Source organism: Chionomys nivalis, chromosome 1, assembly GCF_950005125.1.
Source record: "Chionomys nivalis chromosome 1, mChiNiv1.1, whole genome shotgun sequence".
NCBI lineage: Eukaryota > Metazoa > Chordata > Mammalia > Rodentia > Cricetidae > Chionomys > Chionomys nivalis.
In genome coordinates, this window is record NC_080086.1 from 188750620 (window position 1) to 188772427 (window position 21808).

The 21808-nt window shown below is 36.5% G+C and overlaps 1 protein-coding gene across 1 annotated transcript in view; it reads left to right on the top strand.

Annotated features, from left to right (window-relative positions):
- The window catches only part of Bmt2 (base methyltransferase of 25S rRNA 2 homolog), a 51768-nt gene that overhangs the window by 8511 nt on the left and 21449 nt on the right, over window positions 1–21808 (top strand). The window contains exon 2 of the mRNA XM_057784602.1: window positions 3258–3399. Within this exon, the coding sequence (XP_057640585.1) occupies window positions 3258–3399 (142 nt within the window). The remainder of the gene's footprint in view (window positions 1–3257; window positions 3400–21808) is intronic.

Here is a 21808-nt window from a genome sequence, read left to right on the forward strand (position 1 = left end):
TCTACTTTCTGATTTGACTTTTGATAATGAAAATATTATCATTTATTTTGTATATGCTGAATGCATGTGTAAGCAGGTGCACACACACACACCCAAGTGTACCCATGTAAAGACCAAGAATTAAAGTTTGGTGTCTTCCTTAGTTGCTTTCCATCGTTGTTTTTAAAAGCCAGGCTTTCTGACTGAACCTGGAGCTCACTGATTATCTAGACTAGCTGGCCAGTGAGCTTTCCCAAGTCTCCTTTATGCTGACCACTGGTGTGATGTTATAGGCAAACACACTGGAGCTTTTCTTTTGACTGTGTGCTGAGCAAGCACTGTACCTATGGAGCCATTTCCCCAGGATGCAAGTTACTGTAATTTTTGAGGAAGTAGATTTATTTAAGCTCAGAGTTTCTTTCAGGGAAAGCATGGCAGAGTTCATGTGGTAGGGGCAATCCCTGCCCCTGGTTTTTGGTGATTACATTTTCGTGACAGCCAGGAAGCAGAGTGTATTTTCCTTTGAAACGAAGCAGTAGTTAAAATTGTGGATGGCCTAATAACCAGGTGGCTGTCAAAAGTTGTTAGAATCAACTTTTAATTTTTAATATACGTTTAATGTATATACAGTTTGAGTGTGCAGAAGAAATTTGAGTATACATGCTGGGCATTTATTGACTTTTTTAAAAAATCAATTTGAGGAGCAGTGTTTTCAGAACCCACATTATAATATGCTTAAATATTTTGTTAATGTTTAGTATTTTAAACACTATAAAAGAGAATACTATGAAAAATTAACTTCTCCCATTTTTCTCTATAAATTATTTAACATACCACCCTCAATAAACTTTCAGGAATATAATGGAAAGTAAATTTTTCTCAAAATTAAAAATCAACTCTGGGTCAGGGCAGTAGTGCCACTCACCTTTAATCCCAGCACTCAGGAAGCAGGGGCAGCCAGATCTCTGTAAATTCAAGGCCAGTTTGGTCTACAGAGTAGAGTTCCAGGACAGCCGGGGATGTTACACAGAGAAACCCTGTCATGAAAAACATGAAAAACAAAACCTCAACTATGTTTTGTCCATTTTTAACCACTAAACATTTACTGTAGTATATATTTAATAGGCTTTGATAAATGTTTGTTGGGTAAGGACTTGAATTAATGTTATGATTCAGGATACTTACAAGGGACATAAGGAGTATATTAAATTCATGTCTGTTTTGTTATAGCCTCACTCACATTTTATTTGTATGTTTGGCACTCTCCCCTCTCTGTCTCTCTCTCTCTCTCTCTCTCTCTCTCTCTCTCTCTCTCTCTCTCTCTCTCTCTCTGTCTCTCTCTCTGTCTCTCTCTCTCTCTCTCTCTACCTATTGACTGTTATTTCATGTAGCATTTAACAGTATTTTTTTTTTCTGAGTCTGGAGAGATGACTTAGCAGTTAAGAGAAGTTGCTGCTCTTCCAAGGTTCCTTCTTTGGTTCTCAGCTCTTATGTAAAGCAGCTCACAACTGCCTATAAACTCCAGTTCAGTTGATCTTACACCCTCTTTTGTCTTACATGGGTATCCGCACACATGTGGCATGCATGTGTTCGTTCCTGTGTATGTGTATGTGTGTTTGTACACGCACACATTAAAATGATCTTCAAAAATGCAAAACCCTTTTCAACAAATATGGTATACAAATAAATAAATCAAATTTATTGTTTGGTTTCAGGTATATAGCTTAGTGCACTATGCTTACAATCACATACTTTCAGTGTGAGCATACTCTGAGGATATGTAAACTCTACTGTTAATAAAAATGTTAAAATACTGAGTTGTTTACAGTTAAAGTCAATTAAACACACAGACAAATGTTTGAATCCTTTAAATGTCAGATAAGCAATAAACCTCAAAACTACACCAAAAGCACTTTTCAAAGACAATTTTGTTGAATGTGAAGAATACAGAGACTATACAGAAACAGGTTTGTACCTTCTCGCTAGTAGTTACAGAGTAAATCAAGTTTCAGAGTCTGATATGACATAGTAAGGACACTAAGAAGTTTTAATAGAGGACAGTAGTGTCTCACATAACCCCCTTAGTTCTCAGCTGTAATGAGCAAACACTGAACTCTGAGTCACCATTAGTGACAAGAGTTCCACTTTGTGTGTGTTCTATTTTTCTGTTACATTTCTCCAGCACCTTGGAGCCTTTGATCGATATGTACTTACTCAATAAGTACATACTAGAATCCAAGGTTTATAACTTTCCCTGGTTAATGGGAATTAGGAAAGCTAGTGCTGAAGCTTCTTGCCCTTCTTAGGTCCAGTAATATTGTGGATATGATGTCTTCACTAATAATGTCACTAACAAACCTTGTACTCTTTGTCAGTTTTTTTCCTAGCTTTCCCCCCATCCCCTTACTGTTGTTGCTTAGGGCTTTCTTCCAAATAAAGTACAGATACTCAAGTCTTTCAATTTTACCTACTGTTTTCAGAGGCTGCTTGTTTGTTTTCCGGCCTCCCAAGCCTAAAATAATCACTCAGAAACTATATTAATTAAATCACTGCTTGGCCAATCACTTAAGCATACTGCTAGGTAGCTCTTATATCTTAAATAAAACCATTTTTATTAATCTATGTATCATCATGTGGCTGTGGCTTACCAGGCAAAGTTCCAGCACCTGTTTCCTCCGGCAGCTACATGGCATCTCTTTGGCTCCATACTCTCTCCTCCTCTATCTACTTGAAATTCCCACCTTGCCTTGTTCTGCACCACCATAGACCCAGAGCAGCTTTTCCATTAACCTGTGGTATTTGCAGCATACAGAAGGGACTCCCACATCAACCTACTACCATGTAGAGTCTAAATCAAGTCTTGCAGGAGTGAAATGAGTTTTCATTACACATAGGTTCTTTGAAATACATTTGATAATAGAATTTTTATACAAATCACTCACATTTATAATGGTAATTTTTTAACTAATGCCTAATTTCCAGCCATACTTGTACCCTACCAACACACATTTACTTTATGAATTGGTAGGTCATATATGTCTGTCTGTGTGTGGGGGGGTGGGTATGTGCATACAATTAGCGATGCTCAACTTAATTAGTCTGTTTGAAAGGGTAAATTTTGATTGTCAGATCATCAATTGTAAAGCAGTGTTTGAAACTTCATTAAGTTTTAATTCATGATTTTTTGTATTCTTGTTTTATAAACTATCCTTATTTTCCTAAAATTAGCTGACACATAAAAATAAAGTTAACCTAGATCATCTTTTCTTTGCATACAGTGGGAGACTTTGATAAGATCTGGAGAGAACACTGTGAAGATGCAGAAACACTTTGTGAATATGCTGTTGCAATGAAAAATTTGGCAGATAATCACTGGGCAAAAACTTGTGAGGGTGAAGGTCGCATTGAATGGTGTTGTAGGTGAGTGTTTTATAAACGGGCACTTTTGGTCTCCAATATATTCTTTAACTTAAGTGTAAAATGATGTGCTATTTATTATACCACAGAGGAAACTATAAATACTCTTAAGTGATGTCTTTAAGATTCTCTTTTTCCTTTGTGTTTCACTTTGTCTAGGTTTTTTTTCAGTTTCCTTGGCTTTTCATTTTTTTTTCATTTTTTGTTTTTTTTGCGCTCTACATTTTTCTCTGCTCCCCTCCCTGCCTCTCCCCTTCCCCCACTCAACCCTCCCCCAAGGTCCCTGTGCTCCCAATTTACTCAGGAGATCTTGTCTTTTTCTACTTCCCAGGTAGATTAGATCTATGTCAGTCTGTCTTAGTGTCCTCATTGTTGTCTAAGATCTCTGGGATTGTGGCTTGTAGTCTGATTTTCTTTGCTTTATGTTAAAAAACCACCCATGAGTGAGTACATGTGATAATTGTCTTTCTGTGTCTGGGTTACCTCACTCAAAGTAATGTTTTCTAACTCCATCCGTTTTCCTGCAGAATTCAAGATGTCATTTTTTTCTGCTGTGTAGTACTCCACTATGTAAATGTACCACATTTTCCTTATCCATTCTTCTGTTGAGGGGGATTTAGGTTGTTTTCAGGTTCTGGCTATGACAAACAAAGCTTCTATGAACATAATTGAGCACATGTCCTTGTGGAACAATTGAGCATCCATTGGATATATACCCAAAAGTGGTATTACTGGGTCTTGAGGAAGGTTGTTTCCTAATTTTCTGAGAAATCACCACACTGACATCCAAAGGGGTTGCACAAGCTTGCATTTCCACCAGCAATGCAGAAGTGTTCCCTTTCCCCCACAACCTCTGCAGCATAAGTTGTCATCAGTGTTTTTGATGCTGGCCATTCTTACAGGTGTAAGATGGAATCTCAGAGTTGTTTTGATTTGCATTTCTCTGATGACTAAGGTTGCTGAACATTTCCTTAAGTGTCTTTTAGCTATTTTAGATTCCTCTGTTGAGAGTTCTCTCTTTAGGTCTTTACTCCATTTTTTTTATTAGATTATGTGTTCTTTTGATGACCAATTTCTTGAGTTCTTTGTATATTTTGGAGATCAGATCTCTGTCTGATGTCAGGTTAGTGAAGATCTTTTCCCATTCTGTAGGCTGTCATTTTGTCTTGTTCACCATGTCCTTTGCTTTACAGAAGCTTTTCAGTTTCAGGAGGTCCCATTTATTAATTGTTTCTCTCAGTGTCTGTGCTGCTGGGGTTATATTTAGGAAGTGGTCTCTTGTGCCAATGTGTTCAAGTGTACTTCCCACTTTCTCTTTTATAAGGTTCAGTGTGGCTGGCTTTATGTTGAGGCCTTTGATTCATTGGACCACCATGAACACGCCCAATCTCATCTGATCTCAGAAACTATAGTTTCCTTTTCTTAATCGAAATGTTTTACCTTTCACATGCTTAATTTTTCGAAGCATTTTATAAAATATGGCTTTAAGTCTATTATTACGTCTACTTGATATGGAATGGCTGGGTATTACACATGGGAGGTCTGCCCTTTTCTGTAGAGAAAGGAGGAGTGAATGGCTATTGGAAACTGAACTCAAGTCCTGTGGAAGAACGATCAACCAGTGCACTTAAGTGAAGCCATCAGTCCCCACCCCTTAAAATTTTTGTATTTTATTGAAAGTAGATTGTTTTGTAATATAAATTCTGATTATTCTTCCCCACCCCAACTGTTCCAATGAAGGTAGAGTTATGCACTGATAACAGGGTAACCTTGTAAGTTATTAGAAGTAATTATATTGCTCTATCCATGTAACAGTAATAGTGATAGGTTTTCTCCTAGGACTCAGAATTTAGAATTTAGCCACAGACTTTTAGCTTCATTGACAGTATCAGGTATATATGGGTTCCATCTCCTGTGGTGGGCTTTGCTGCCCATCAAAAAGTGACTGGTAACATCTATAGTATTTGTGCCACTATCATACCAATGGGGATTTGTTGCAGAAAAATCCCTAGTGCAACATGCAGGATTCGGGATCCATAGCTGCTGAGTAAGGATACTGATTACTTTTTGCCTCTGGTTATGTGAATGGCATATTCCAGCCCTGTGAACACTAGCTAGTAAGGATGAATCTTCCAGGCCAGCACTAGCTAGAGTTTTCCATGTTCTCTTGACTAAAGCTGTAGATCTTACTGTCAAGTTCTAGAGGTAACAAATATTATTGACAGTAGCCTGTATTTGGCATGATGGGACGGGGGTAATTATGGGACCCGATAGGCCAACATCTCAAAAAGAGGTATCCTATTCCAATTACTGAGGCTTTTATTTGGTAGCGTATTGTGTCTAGTTGGGTTATTGTGTCCATGCTGCCTCCCACCCTCATTATAGGGCACCTGCTTGGACCTTTTTTTATATTGTGTATACATTTTAGAAAGTTTCTGCATGGTAGGTTTTTATATTGCTTTTGCAAAAGGCCTTCAGTGTTAGTTATCCACCCATATTCTCTCTTTCACCCTGCCTGCTTGTTCCCCACCTTACCCAATCCTTCCTATTCCAGCTTTCTCACCCAACAGTGCTACTTTCTGTTACCCATTCCTTGAAAGATCCCTCCTTCACAGTGGTCTTTACTAGTTACTTAACCTCTGGGTATTCCAAATGAAATATAAAATTTTAAAGCTTAAGTTCAAATATGAGACATGAGAGGAAACCTATAATGCTTGTTCTTCTGGATTAACCATACTGAAAGGGTTACCTTCTTGATCATGGTTGTTTCCAGTTTCATCCATTTGCCTGTAAATTTTATTTTTCCTTAACAACTGAATAATGCTCTGTTATGTATGCGCACCACATTTGTATTTTTCCATTCTTAGTAGATATTTAGGTTGTTTTCTGTTTCCAGGGTATTGTGAATAGAGGGGCAATGAACATGGATAAGCAAGTATCTCTGTAGTAAGATAAAACTACATCTCGTGGTAAACCTATTTTTAACTTCTTGAGAAATCTCCAGACTAATTTCCATAGTGGCTGATCAGTTTTCACACTAACCATCAGTGAGTAAATATTCTTTTTCTCTACAGCCTCTACATTATCTCCTTCATTTGGATTGTTGTTTTTGTTGTTTCTTTCTTCTTCTTCTTCTTCTTCTTCTTCTTCTTCTTCTTCTTCTTCTTCTTCTTCTTCTTCTTCTTCTTCTTCTTCTTCTTCTTCTTCTTCTTCCTTTTTTTTAACCCTAGGCACTCTGACTATGGTAAGACATCAAAATAATAATAATAACAACAACAATAATAATAAAATGTCAGTCATGAAGCTGGTAGTAAATTTTTGTTTTTGTTTGTTTGTAATTAGAAGTATTCATAAAAGACCATATACATGGTTGAGAAACACTTAAATGAAGTTCAACATCTATAGCCATCAGGGAAATACAAACTAATTCTTTGAGATTTCATCTGTTAGTTTTTTGAGACTTGTATACGTGTTTACATCCTTTCTACCCCATTTCCTTCCTACTCCAAGTCATCCTATGTCCTGTTCCCTGCCAGTTTTATGACTTGTTCTATAATTAGTAGAATTGTGTGTGTGTGTGTGTGTGTGTGGTCTGTGTGTGTAATCCAGAGCAAAATGTGTATGTAAGAGGGGCTATACAGTGTCTTTATTTAAACCTAAAGCTAGTTTGGCCAAAACGGCCTCAACCAAATATTAAAATTTCAGTTATATATAATTTAATATTAAATTATGTATAATTCACTTCCCTGTTAATTTTAAGAGAGTCATATATTTATTTATGTGCCTACATCCATTCATATATATATTAGGTAGGTGAAAGTAGTGAGAAAATAAGAACAATGAATTGTGGAACAAAGAATTGTACAGTTGGGGAAATAAAGGAAGGATCCCCTTTCTCCCTCATCCCCCCAAAAAGAAAGATGGGGTGTTTGTAATTAACTGCTTAGTTCTATTTACTTAGCTCTACAGAGAAAATGTTTATAGAGTTGACTAGTTCACTCCACCCTCTCAACTAAGAACTACAGAGTTATACTACTGGAAGTGGGGGGATTCCAGTGCCCTCCAGTCAGGACAATCCAGGAGGCAAATCCTGTTTTTGAGCGGACTTTGTTCAGAAAGAGATTATTTTTAGGTCAAACTGATAAAAATAGTTGATAAGAATTTAACTCAAACTTCTGAAGAACAATAGTCAAGTACAAGATGTGGTTTTAGAAAATAACAATAACAAAAAGATTGAGCTTACCATGATGGCACATGCTTTTAAAAGCACCTAGGAGGCAGGGCAAGTGAGTTGTGAGTTTGAGCATGCCTGGGCTATACACTGAGATCTTGATTCAAAACAAAACGTGTGTGTAAGAGAGGTTGAATAGTATCTTTCTATAAACCTAAAGCCTTCAAAACAATATTAAATTTGCAGTTATATATAATCTTAGTTTAAATTATGTATAATTTCTTTCCCTTTTGATAATTATAAGAGATCAGTATTACTTTCAAACCTAATATGGACTTAAATACCAGTTGGTCAAAAGTTTGCTTCCATTTAGTTATACTTAAAATTTTAAAGAAATTTGGTGTGAAATTTACTTATTTCCTGACTCATTTACTCTGCTAAGATTTTTAATGGTCATTTAGTAGGAATAATTCAGTATTGGATTTCTTTTAGAAGAATAATTAGATTTCAAATGTAATATGCTGGAGAGATGGCTCAGCAGTTAAGAGCACTGCCTGTTCTTCCAAACGTTCTGAGTTCAATTCCCAACAGCCACATGGTGGCTCACAACCATCTATAATGAGATCTGGTTCCCTTTTAAGGAAGAGACCTGGTCAAATATCCTTAGACCATTAAACCCAATATGGATATGTTCAACAGAACTGCATATATGGGCTGCCCATGCATGCTTCAGTATTTCCAGGGCATAAATTTCATTTAATTTTTTTAATTTCTTTTATAAAAATAATTAGATTTCAAATTTAATATGAAGTAAAGCATTTTTATGTATATCACCAAAGATACATAAACACATTTTTTTCTGAACAATTTGAAATTAGTTCACAAATAGCATGCCATTTTATCCCTGAACTCACAACTACTAAGAAGAATATCCTTCTGTATAACTGCAACACCATTATCATTAAGACAATTATCAGTAATCTTCCAATTTACTAAACTTATCTAGTTCATAAATTCAGATATTTTTCTTACTGTATCCAGAGTGAATCTTAGGATTTTGTGGTGCTTTGAATTAGACTAGCTCCCATAGGCTCATACTTTTGAATACTGCCCCACAGTTGGGAGAACTATTTGGAAAGGCCTAAGAGGTGTGGCCTTATTGGAATAAGTGTGTCACTGGGGGTGGGTGGGACTTGGAGATTTCAAAAGCCTGTGTATTCCCAGTTAGCAAGGTCACACACTGTCTCTCGCTTGCTGGCTTGCTCTCTGCTTTATGGTTGTCTCATGTAAGCACCTATGCCTGCCTGCTGTTGCCGTGCTCTTGGCTGCGACAGTCATGGGCTAACGGTCTGGAACCAGGAGTCCCAAATTCAATGTCTTCTTTTCTAGTTTTCTTTGGCTGTGGTGCTTTGTTATGGCAGTAGAGCAGTAAGACAAGATTCCAAGGTTTCCTAATACAGGGAGACCTTGGCAGTGTTATCTCTGTGTTCTTACTTTGTTTTTATGACATTGAGTTTTTGCCAAAATGTCAGCTTTTTACAAAATCTCACATAGTTTAATTTTGATTGTTGCTTAGAAGTGGCAAATTGAATTGTTCAAATATTTAGATATCTTCACCGATTTTTCTTTTTTTGGTGTCTTATTTTATTAATTACTGAGGAATGTTATAAGATAAATTTCACCAAATTTCTTAAAATTGCTTAACTATTTTCTCTATTTTTGCTTATTATATTTATTATATTATTATATTTATATATATTTATTATTTTAACATTAAGACTTTATTTACTTTAACATAACTTAGCTGCAGGCCATTTCTTTTGGTTATAACCCATTTGTTTTTTTTACTTGCTTCATTGTGTGTGTGGCAGCTTGTTAAATATTGCTGTTGTGCTCAAAAGACACTGGAATAACTGTTTTCCCCAGAAAGGACACAGCTTTGTTTTTCTCTAATGCAGGAGCTAGGATGAAAGAAAGAACATTTAGATCCATCAGTAGTAATTGATCTGGAATGGAGGTAAATTACCTCTTTAGAAAGCGTCAGTTCACATTTGGTTTCCAGTGCTTCAAGAGTGAGGGGATGAATGCTCTGTGTATGCAGAGGGACAGCTCTTGGAGAAGAGGAACTAATCTTGAGATATTAGCCCAAGAAAGAGCACAAAGATCCTTCTCTGAGTTTTCATTCTATTCTCAGTCTCTCATGCTGCTGCTGCCCAAGAATCAGAAAGAATATATGAATTATTATATCTGTAGTTTGGTTCTTTAAAGATTCCAACCTGTCCATGTTGTAACCATCCCTTAAAAGCTTTGCCTCTTCAGTATCCCAGGGTTCTGGCAAGCCTGATTCTTCCTGCTCAGAAACATTGCAGTACACGCTCCCACTGCCTGTGCGCCCTTATTTAGGAAAGGCTTCTTTTTCTATGTGGTTCCTTCATTCCTTTAAGCCACGTTGTGTCTTTTTTCCTCCAGACTTTTAAAATATATATATTTTTTATATTATGTTTTTTTGTTTGTCCCTTTGTTATGATAGAAGTTGGAAACTGTTGTGATTGTCTATATTCTAATCTAAAACCAGTTTTTTGATTTATATTCAGTATTTCATGTATTTGTTTGTTTCTGTTTCCTCTTAGTGCTACTAGTTAGTCATGTTTACAATCTTGTTTATTTCTTGCAAACTAAAAGTTGGTTCCAGAACAGTGGTTCTTAACCTGTGGGTCATGTATAGCATTTCTAATAGGTTTTAATAATAAAAGCCCAGAGTCAGGTATAGGGGAAAATGCTGAGATCAGAGAGACGAAGGAGCCAAACCACTTCCACCTTATTTCTCAACTTCCCAGCTCAAAGAGAGTTCTGTTTTCCTTTCACCTTATCACTTCCTCTCTCTCCTCAGCCATATCACTTCCTGTCTGTCTGTACAGACCTCGAGACCTCTATGGTTAGCTGGTGTCTAGCTCCACCCTCTGATCTTCAGACAAGCTTTGTACAAACAAGATATCACCAACTTCCCCCTGTTTTTGTGTAAAAATTAAAAAGGGAAGGTTATAACTAATATGAGGAAAATTATATACAATATGTACAGTAACTATATACAATATACACAGACAATGAATCCATCAACAATGTCTATTAATAATTGACAAATTCAAGGAAAATATTCCTTTTCTATCCTATCTTAGTGAGTCCAAAAGTTGTACCTTATTCACTTTCTATTCTAATTTGCATTACCAAAGCTGTCTTTTTATGTCTCTCAATCTTATACACTTTACATTTCTTTAGTGAATTTCTTTTCTGATCTGGTAACAAAGAAAACTATTAACTCTAACTATAGTCTTCAAATCTACCAGAAACTGGAAAAGGAAAAATTACCTGAGTAGGCAGGAAGTACAAGCAAGTGACTTCCAAAAAATATGAGAAACAACAGAAATAGCTGTCTGTGTAGACAGTCACCTAAAGTTACTCTGCAGTGTAACTGCATCCATCTCTGGCCTATAGTCCAAGTATATCCAACAGATTTTTCTGTGAAGCAGGGTATTCTAAAGGGCTGTTCTACCGTGTCTTGGAAAAGTTCAACAGTCCTTGTGTGTGCTGCTTGTCCAGTTAGGACAGCATACTGTCAGCAGTCGCGGGGAGAGCACTTTCTAACCAAGTGGCTAAGCTTTGCTAGAAAGAAAGTAAACTCCACGTAGAGATTCTTTGATGCCCATCATCTTCTCTGAAGTAGATTCGTGCTGCCAGAAGCAGTCATACCTTATTGTCATAAAGAAAGAAAAGAACCTATGTTATTAAACAACTGAAATGCCATATTCTGTAGATTTTTGAAGTGTTGAAGATCAACTGTCTATCTAAAATACATCTGTTTGACCTTGAAAACATACCTGACTACACGTTCAATTGTAATAGGTGACGAATTGCTAACCTGCGTTTCTTTATAGTTGACAATAATAACTTTCAAGGGCTAGAAATTTGCATTATATTGTTAAATGACTTTTATAGGTACCAGACATTGAACAAGATTAGAAATATATTTACAGTATGTTCTAACAAAAATAATCTCAACTTTGTATCAATATACAAAAAAATCCAAGCTGGTATAAAGTATTTAAAACTAATAGTTGCTTTTTTAGTTTAAAGTAGATTCAATAATCTACCTTTTGATCTTATTTCTATATCCCCTGTATTCTTTTCCAGGTATATTCAATAATCTACCCTTACATCCTAACATATCTGTAGTCCCCCCTCTTTTTTTTCAAACAAAAACTCTGAATCTAGTCTTCCTTTGTTCAACTTCCTTCCTGACCATAACCAATAACAACTTATATCCACCCCTCCTGAACAATAACAAATATCCGTAACCTATTACATGACCAAAAATCATCCACCCCACCTTTTGGGAATGTGGATGTCATATTCTTAAATTTACTTGCTTCTATCTGGGGGTGGCAGCATCTTTAGGGGATCCTGAAAAGAAAAATTTGGGTTAATTATCAAGTTTTGAAAGAGGTAGCTGTATCATTTGTTGTTCAGTTCAGTCTCTGCATAATGGGAAAGTGCAGGGCTTGTCTTAAGTCCTGGCTAGAATAGTCTGTTAGGCTGGATCATCTCAGCTAGCCACCTTGAAATTGTCCTGAGCAATTTGCTGTCCAAAGCTGATCTTTAGGTGCTGTTTTTCAACTTAATGGTATTATCATAGTCCTAGTGGAATCATCTTTGTGGGGCCCTATCCTCCTTTTGGAGACTTCAAAGATTGCTGTTAGTCATGTTCTTCATGTACAGCAGATCTCAAAGAGGTTAAAGAAAAGTTTCAAGCCAGGTAGTGGTGGCACATGCTTTTAATCCCAGCACTTGGGAGGAAAAGGCAGGCAGATCTCTGTAAGTTCAAAGCTTGTCTGGTCTACAGAGTGGCTCCTTAGCTACTGAGAAACCCTGTCTCAGAAAAGAAAGAAAGAGAAAGGGAGGGAGGAAGAGAGAGGGGGGAGGGGGAGAAAGGGAGAGAGGGAGAAAGAGAAAAAAGAAAAAGCTTCCAAGGTTCAAAATAGAACCAAAGGAGTATGAGATCAGTGACAATAAAATAGTCCTTTAATTTTATTTTCCTTCTGTCACATATCAGGTGGCTCTTCTGACATGAGATAGAGATTTTGGATTTTACTTTAACAAGCATGCTTGGGTTTAGAGAAGGAAAGAGCCACATTTATAATTGAAAGCCAGCTTTAATTTTTAATTGGTCTGGGACTACAGAAATACCATTTGCATTGCATGTCTGTAGAGGATATCAAAAACAAACATTTGGGAAGATTTATGAAATTCTATCCTGTTGGAAATGTGATATATCAATAGGCCAATTTACTCTTTTTGGGGGGACAATAATTTCTGGATGATTAGTCCTTTTTCTTCAGATGTCTCATTTGTCCAGTGGTCTTCGGATTCCTTAGCTGGATGCCTTTATTCTCCTAAAAAGACAAAAGCAAAGCCATTCCCCAACTATAATTTTTCGGACATTTTATGGCAAGTTATATCTGATTAAATGAAAAGCATTTGTTAGTTTTTAAAGTTAGTTTAGATTGAACTGCTATTCTGCTTAATGAACTATTATCTCTTCTAATTAAAAGGTGTCTCTTGTTCAAATCAAATATCAATTTGTATGGTATCCATAGCTTTTCTTCTTTTGTGGAAACAAAAGCAAAACCTCTTCCCCAATATAACACATATGCTGGTTTCCATTCTGAGGTCAACACATCATTAAAGTATACCAGCTGATTCTGTAGTTTTTTTGTTTTTGTTTTTGTTTTTTTCACAATCAAATGTCCCTCCATGGCTGTTGTTCATTTCTCATTATCATTCGGAAAATTCAAAGTTAATAAAGCATTATTTAATCTATCTCTGGGTGTCTTTATCATCCTTTTCTCTTTTTTTTTAACATATCCTTTAGATTTCGATTTGATCTTTGTATAACTGCCTGCCCTATAGAATTGTGTGGTATACCCGTAATATGCTTTATAGTATATAAGCAAAATTTGTTTTATTTTCTTAGAGACATATGCTGGAGCATTGTCTGTCTTTATTTTTACAGGTATACCCATGATGGCCATAACTTCTAGGAAATGTGTAATTATCGAATCAGCCTTTTCAAACTCAAAGCAGTTGCCCATTGAAAACCTGAATAGGTATTAATGGTGTGATGTACATATTTTAGTTTTCCAGACTCTACAAAATGAAACCTATCCATCTGCTAGATTTTAGTCCATTGAGTACCCTTTGGGTTACTTCATGCAGGTAGTGGTGTTTGGTTGTATAAAGAACAAATAAGATGTTTCCTTATAATTTCCTTGGCTTATTGTCATGTGGTGGAGAGGTCTTTTTTTAAAAAAACCTTTGCTATTGGTGATTTTTTTTATGAAATTCTGAAGCCTCCAGCACATTTCCAATCAATAATTGATCAATTTCTGCATTACCGTTTGCTAGAGGACCTAAGAGACTCATGTGGGATTGGATGTGTGTTATGAATATAGGGTGATTCCTATTCCTGAATATTTCTTGTAACTGAATATATAATAAAGTCAATTCTGTATCATCTGGTATAAATTAAGTGGTTTCAATATGCAAAACAACTTTTTCTGCATACTGTGAATCAGTAACTATGTGGAGGGGTTCCTTAAAATCCGTTAGTACCATGAGAGTAGCATATAATTCTGACTTTTGAACAGTATCATAATGGCTTAAATTCACTTTACTTAAATGTTCTCATTTGTAACCTGCCTTTACTGATGTGTTTGCATCATATAAAGTATAGGGGCTCCAGATATTGGTGTTTACCATACAGTGCAAGGAAGGATCCAGTTAGTTCTTTTTATAAGATGAATTCTCTTGCTTTTGGGATATTTGTTGTTAATCTCTCCCAAAAAATTACCACAAGCTTTTTGCCAGGGTTCACTTTCTGCCCATAATTTGTCAGTTTCATCTTTAGTGAATGGTAATACAGTCTCTGTTTAGTTTATTCTTGCCAATTGATGAAGGCTCAGTTTTCCTTTCAAAATTAACTTAAGTCTTTTCCACATAAGTTTTTAATTTTTTACTCTGTTTATGTGGTAAAAAAGATCTATTATAAGATAATATCTTCCCTCTGCATTTCAAAGTCTTGTAGTGGAATGTTTGGAGGGTAACATGACCAGAATGTAGTTAAGCTTCAGATCCACATGTGCAATCTGTAATTTATTTTCTACCAAAGATGATTCTCTTTCAGCTTTAGCTGATAATTTCCTGGGACTATTTAAGTCTTTGTCACCATCTAAGGATTGGTTTAATCAGTTCATCAGGTTTTATCCCACTAGTGGGCCATAGATTGGAAATGTCTCCTACCAATCTTTGAAAGCTATTAAGAGTCTGCAATTGATCTCTTCTAATTTGCACCTTTTGGGGTCTAATTTTTGTCAACCTATTTTAATTGATGCCAACTATAAAAGCCATTCACAGCCCCAGAGCTGCATATGGGGCTTCTGCTGGAGATAAATGCAGGGCTCCTGCCTCTCCTGGCTTGCCCAGTGGCTAGAGCATAAAACTCTTAATCTCACAGTGGTGTTTTTGTGCCCTGCGTTAAGCACCAATATGTAGCATGTGTTCTAATAGGTCTTAATAATAAAAGCCCAGAGTTAAAGATACAGGGAGAAAATGCTGGTTGATCAGTGAGACAAAGGAGCCAAATGTTACTTCTCAACTTCCCAGCCAAAAAGAGAGTGAGTTCCTGTTTCCTCTTGCCTTATTAATTCTTCTCCCTGCCCAGCCATATCACTTCCTGTTTTTCTGTACAGACCTCTAGACCTCAATGGTTAGCTAGTAACTAGCGTTGCCCTCTGGTCTTCAGGCAAGCTTTATTTATACAAACAAGATGTCACCACAGTGGTAACCCTTTGCTGGAGTGGGAGGGATGAACAACCCTTTTACAGGGTTCTCCTAAGACCATTGGAAAACACAGATATTTACATTACAATTCCTAATAGCAAAATTGCAGTTATGAAGTTGAAAACAATTTTATCTTTGGATGTCACCACAGCATGAGGAACTAGAGTAAAGTGGCACAACAGTAGGAAGCTTGAGAATCACTGCTCTGGAGGATTGTTGCAACTCAAATGTTTTTGTAAAAGGAAATCTTTTTGTTTTGTTTCGTTTTTCAAATCAGGGTTTGTGTGTATAGCCCTGACTGTCCTAGAACGCATTCTCCAGATCAGGCAGCTATCCTGGAACTCAGAGATCCGCCTGCTTCTGCTTCTGAGTGCTGGCATTAAAGGTGTGTGCCACCACCACTGAACTGCAAATAGAATTTTTTGGGGAGGGGAGATGGTTGGGTTTTGTTGTTGTTTGTTTGCTCTTTTGTGGTGGGGTCTCTCTGTGAAGCCTTGGCAGTCCTGGAATTCACTCTGTAAATCAGGCTGGCCTGTAACTCAGAGATCCACTTATCTCTGCTGGGATTAAAGGTATGCAACCATCGCCACTACCACCACTGAACTGGGAAAAAAAAATGATATTTTTTGGGTGGTTGGTTGGTTGGTTGGTTGGTTTGGTTTGGTTTGGCTTTTTGAGACATGATCTCTCTGTGAAGCCTTAGCAATCCTGTTACCCACTCTGTAGACCAGGCTGACCTCTCTAACTCACAGAGATATACCTGCTATGCTGGAATTAAAGGTAAGCGCCACCATTGCCCAGCTGTTAAAAGAAATGTTAGTAGATGAAAGTACATCTGAATCTTGGAAGTAGGCTCTTACCTTTGTGGGAAATGCTATCACTTGGTTCAGGTGACGCCTCTAGACTCTTCAAATAGGAAATGACATTTTGTCTTGTTGATCAATTCTATCTTTAACAGCCTTTGAAATAAATTACTTCTGTTGGTTTATTTTGTTTTTTCAAGACAGGGTTTCTCTGTATAATGGTCCTGGTTCTCCTGGAATTCCCTTTGTAGACCAGGCTGATCTTGAACTCAAAGGGATTCACACACACACACACACACACAAAATTGCTGGGATAAAATATATGTACCACTACTGCCCAGCACTTCTGTTAATATTTTTATGGGTGTACCATTCTTTAGCACTTATTTGCTGCCATTGTTTTGTAAATAAGCATTTTCCATTATAAATTGATCATAATTATATTTCTTCAAAACGCCTAAGCTATGTTTATTTATAATTATTTCTGTTGACCAATTTTCACAAATAATTTCTATAGAGTAGATAGTTATAATTATGATAAACATTTCTGTAATATCATTGTAGTCTCATGTCTTGGAGTCATTTTTTTCTTTGTTGTTGGCCAATGAGAATAAATCAAAGCTTGTTTCTGTGTTCAGACATTGCTTTTGAGCAATTTATTGCTATCCAGTACAAAATAAGTTTTTACTTTCTTTGCTTTAGATGTACAATCTAACCTTTCAGAATCCTGTTTGCTTTTAATGGAAGGTAGGATTTAATGTAAGGCAGCCAACTGGATGTCTTTTTGTTATTTTTGTGAAGAGAATTAGAAACACATGAGAGAGAAAGGCAGAGGGGGAGAGAGATCGAACATCCTTAATCTGAAATGCTGCAAAATCCAGTAGTTTTTTGAGCACTCTTAACGACAAATGGAAAATTCTCCACATTCATGGTCAAAATATTAAAAATATTCCACATGCTGGAGACAAGAAAGGGGAGTAATAGGTTTGGTAAATTATGTAGCCAATGGGGAAATCAACATGAAAGTGTTTAAAAACAAAAGCAACAAAATGTATGACCCACTTACACCATTCTTTGGTATGTACCTGAAGTCACAGAACACAGATTGTTATCTATCCAGTTTGTTGCTGTACTGATCACACTAGTGAGAAATGGAACTTGTTGGGATGCCTACCAGTAGGTGAATATAAGGAAGACATGTACATACACAAAGAAAAATGTGGTGTTTGTAGGAGAATGGGTGGAGTTGGGAAGTCGTTATGGTAAGTGAAATAAGCCAGACTCAGACAAATGCCGATAGATTTCTCTCTAACGCGCAACCTAGATTTAAAATTACAAGCATGCGCATGTGATCCACCTATTCTATTTCTAGGGCAGGAGACAAAAGGAGTGCAAATTAGAGTAAAATATAATTGTAAAAGTGTAAGGAAATGCCATGGTAAAATGTGAAAAATTAATTTTTAAGTACGATGTAAAATTACCATTTATATAGCCATGTTGGTTATAGTCTTTTGTCAGTTTAACACAAGTCAGGGTTATCTTCAAAACGCAAACGAGAAAATCAACTGAGAAAATGCCTCCATCAACTTGGCCTGTAGGTAAGCCTGTGGGGCATTTTCCTGTTTAGTAATTGATGTAGGAAGGCCCAGGCCACAGGGCAGTTCGACCCCTAGACAGGTGGTTCTGTGTTGAGTCTGTAAATTGACTAAGCAAGCCAGTAAGCACCACGTCTCCATGGCCTCTGTTTTAGTTCCTGCTTCAGATTTCCGCCCTTAACTTCTTTCCTGACTTCCTTCATGCTGGACTGCAATTGCAATATGTAAGCTTAAGAAAATCCTTTCCTCCCCAAATTGCTTCCGATCTTGGTGTTTATCACAACAATAGAGAACAGTCTATGATACTGTCTATTAGTAGTTTGAGCCTGTGTCCATTTAACAGAATTATAATAGTAAGTTTACACCTGTGACTTGTGTGCTCTCCAAGCATGGATTCTTGGTCAGATTTGCACTGCCAGGCATATTTCCTCCTGTGGAACAGGTCTCAAATCCTTTATTCAGAAAGTAGTTGGTTACTCTCATAATATTTGTTCTGCTATTGAACCCATTGTCATAACTTGCCATACCACTTGTTATTGTAGTTCAGAGTGTTGATGATCTCACCCCTACCCCTGCAGCAGCCCACATAGCAACATTGGACTTTAACAGATGAAGAAAATTTGGTTGTATATAGTTATCACATTTCTTAGTCACTAGTTGTTGGTCACCTAGATATTTCCACATCCTAGCTATTATGAATAGAGCAGCAAAGAGCATGTGGTAAATACAGCCCTTTCATTTGGTAGTACGTGTCTTAATTGTTTGAGTAGCCACCACACTGATCTCCTTAGTGCCTGTACTAATTTGCCTTCCAGTATCTATTCTTTAGTAACTGTAGGTAATAGCATGTTATATGTAGGTTCCTACCCTTTATTACTTAACCGTGGAGATCATGCTCTTTGGTATTATGATAGATGTTCCCGGAGAAATAGGAGCAATGTGTGTGTATTTGTACACAACACATTTATGCACTTCTGTGTGGGTATGTAGTAACAGATTGGCTACAAAGAACTGACTCATATAATTAAGAAGTCTTATATATCCTAAAACCTTCGTTTTAACTGTTAGATGAGTAAAGCAGGTTGCTCCTGGTTTAATCCAGCGAGTCCAAAGTCTGAACAGTTAATTTCCTTAAATAACTAGAAACTCCTGTCTATCTTCAAAGAACTCCACCTTTTCCTGCCATCTGGATCAAACTAAACTGATTTTCCGGCTTTGGAGATTATGGGCTTTTTGGCTAGGACTACCTAATCTCTTAAAGGAGAACCATATGTTTATTGTATTAGTGTATTGAAATGTCATACTATAGTCTTAAATGTTCTTCCTTACAGTGCCAATTAAATATATTTAGAAAAAGTTTTTTTGAGTTGCAGACTAAGCTTTTGTAACTTCATTGCTTTGTATTTATGTAGTTCACCTGTTTGGGGTTTATCAGATGTTGTGCAGTATCACTCTCCTTTTTCTCCCTAACTTTCCCCTATGTGATTTTTCCATTTCCCCAACACCACTTAAGCAGAAAACTAAATCACAGTGAGTGTCATAACTTCACACGTTTCACTGTCTACCTCACAGTTGATTTTGTTTTACAATTTTTCACTTAGTTATCTATATTATTGATCTATGAGTAATGTCAGTATTTTAATTATAGACTTACATAATATCTTAACATTATTGGTTGTCATTTATCCTACCCACCCTTTTACTTTTTCAGAATTTCTTTTTTTAAAAAATATTTATTTATTTATTTATTTATTTATTTATTTATTATGTATACAATATTCTGTCTTGTGTATGCCTACAGGCCAGCAGAGGGCACCAGACCCCATTACAGATGGTTGTGAGCCACCATGTGGTTGCTGGGAATTGAACTCAGGACCTTTGGAAGAAGCAGGCAATGCTCTTAACCTCTTAGCCATTTCTCCAGCCCCAGAATTTCTTGATTATTTGTTTTTCCATGTTTATCTTAGAATAAGCTGGTTTACTCATTTTTTAATTGAGATGAAATTATAAATTGTAAAAACTGATGCTTTCACATTGTTGCATCATCTTGCCTATGAAAAATGTATTTCATTTGGATTTTTTCTACTTTTTAGTCTGTATTTCAAGATTTTCTCCATGGTGGTTATGCATAGCTCTTACTTCATTGCTAAGTAACTTAAGTTTTGTTGCTGTTATAAATATGAACTTCCATTTCATTACATATTCTAACAGCCTAGGGTATGTATTTGTTTTGAACATGTTTATGGATACTTGTCATTTTGTGTTTCATATATATCACCATTTTACATAATGTTATTACTGCTTGTGTGTGATTGATTCTCTTAGGTTGCCCAGATATTCACAGTACCATCTGAATACATTTTTTTATTTCTTCCTCTCCCGTTCATTTGACCCGGCTCCTTGTTTTTACATACTGAACCATCTTGTCAGCTCTAGTGTCTGTTTCTTTTTTTGGTTTTTCGAGACAGGGTTTCTCTGTGGTTTTGGGGCCTGTTCTGGAACTAGCTCTTGTAGACCAGGCTGGTCTCGAACTCACAGAGATCCGCCTGCCTCTGCCTCCCAAGTGCTGGGATTAAAGGTGTGCGCCACCACCGCCCCGCTAGTGTCTGTTTCTTGAGTATGAACACAGTGTGAGCAACTGTGTCAGGCTCCTTGACTTCACAGTTATGATGAACTATGACACAGAATGAACCCTTCTCCTTAAATTGCTTTTATCAAGATTTTATCATAGCAACAGGAAAGGAGATGGAGACAAGGAACAAGGCTCACTTCTCTTAGGCTTCAGTTTTTCCTAGATCCTATTATGTAAGATTTCTTTTATTCCTTGCTTTCCCCCACCCACAGTTTTTTATTTTATTTATATTTGTGGGAGTGGGAGATCAGAAGATAACTATTGGGAAATGACTCCTTGTACCCAAAGATACAAAGACTAGGCTTGGCCTGTAAGCATTTTAAATACTTAATAAAAGATGCCATCTTTTCTCCAGTATATGTTTTTTTGCCTCTTTTGTCTACCACCAGATGGCTATAGTTATGGGTACTCCTGTTTAAATTTTCTGTTTCATTCCATTTGGCTTTTATTCCATGTTGGTTTTTGTGCCAGTACCATATTGGTTTTATTATTATTATTATTATTATTATTATTATTATTATTACTGTGACTCTGTAATATATTTTGGGATCTAGGATGATGATCCCTCCAACTCCAATATTGTTTTTTTCTGCTTAGGGTTGCTTTGGCTATGCAATCTTTTCTGGTTTTATGTGGGATGTTGTGGTTCCTTTTATTGGGATTTCATTGAATCTGTAATTGCTTTTGGTTATAGCCATTTTCACAGTATTAATTCTACTAATCTTTGAACACTGGGAGTCTTTTAAAAGTAGGTCTTTCTACTTCAAAATGATTTAATTAAGGAAAACCCCTCACAGGTGTGCCCTCCCACTTGGGTTTAGATGATTCCTGATGTAGTCAAGTTGACAACCAAGAGTAGCCACCATACTTGTGTATGATACCATATTGTCTACAAATACGGATAATTGGCTTCTTTTTTCCCCCATTAGTATTCCTTTAATTTCCATCTCTTGCTATATTGCTCTAGCTCATGCCTCCAATATTGTTTGAAAAGAAGGGTATTTTACAGTCCTGACTGTGGGTTTGTCATTCTGAACCTTTGTTATTGTTGAGTTATGTTCCTTCCAGTCCTACTCTCTAGGACATTTATCATGAAAATACTTTGGATTTTGTCAAATGCTTTTTCTGCGTCTATTGAGATGATCATGGGTTTTTGTCTTTAAGCCCTCTTATATCATTTATTATATTTATTGGTATATTATACAATTAAGTATGTTGAACCATCCAGCATTTTCTTGATAAAGCCAACTTGATCTTCGTGGATGATCATCTTTGCTTTTCATTTAAAATATATTTTGATACTGTATATTTTCACTAT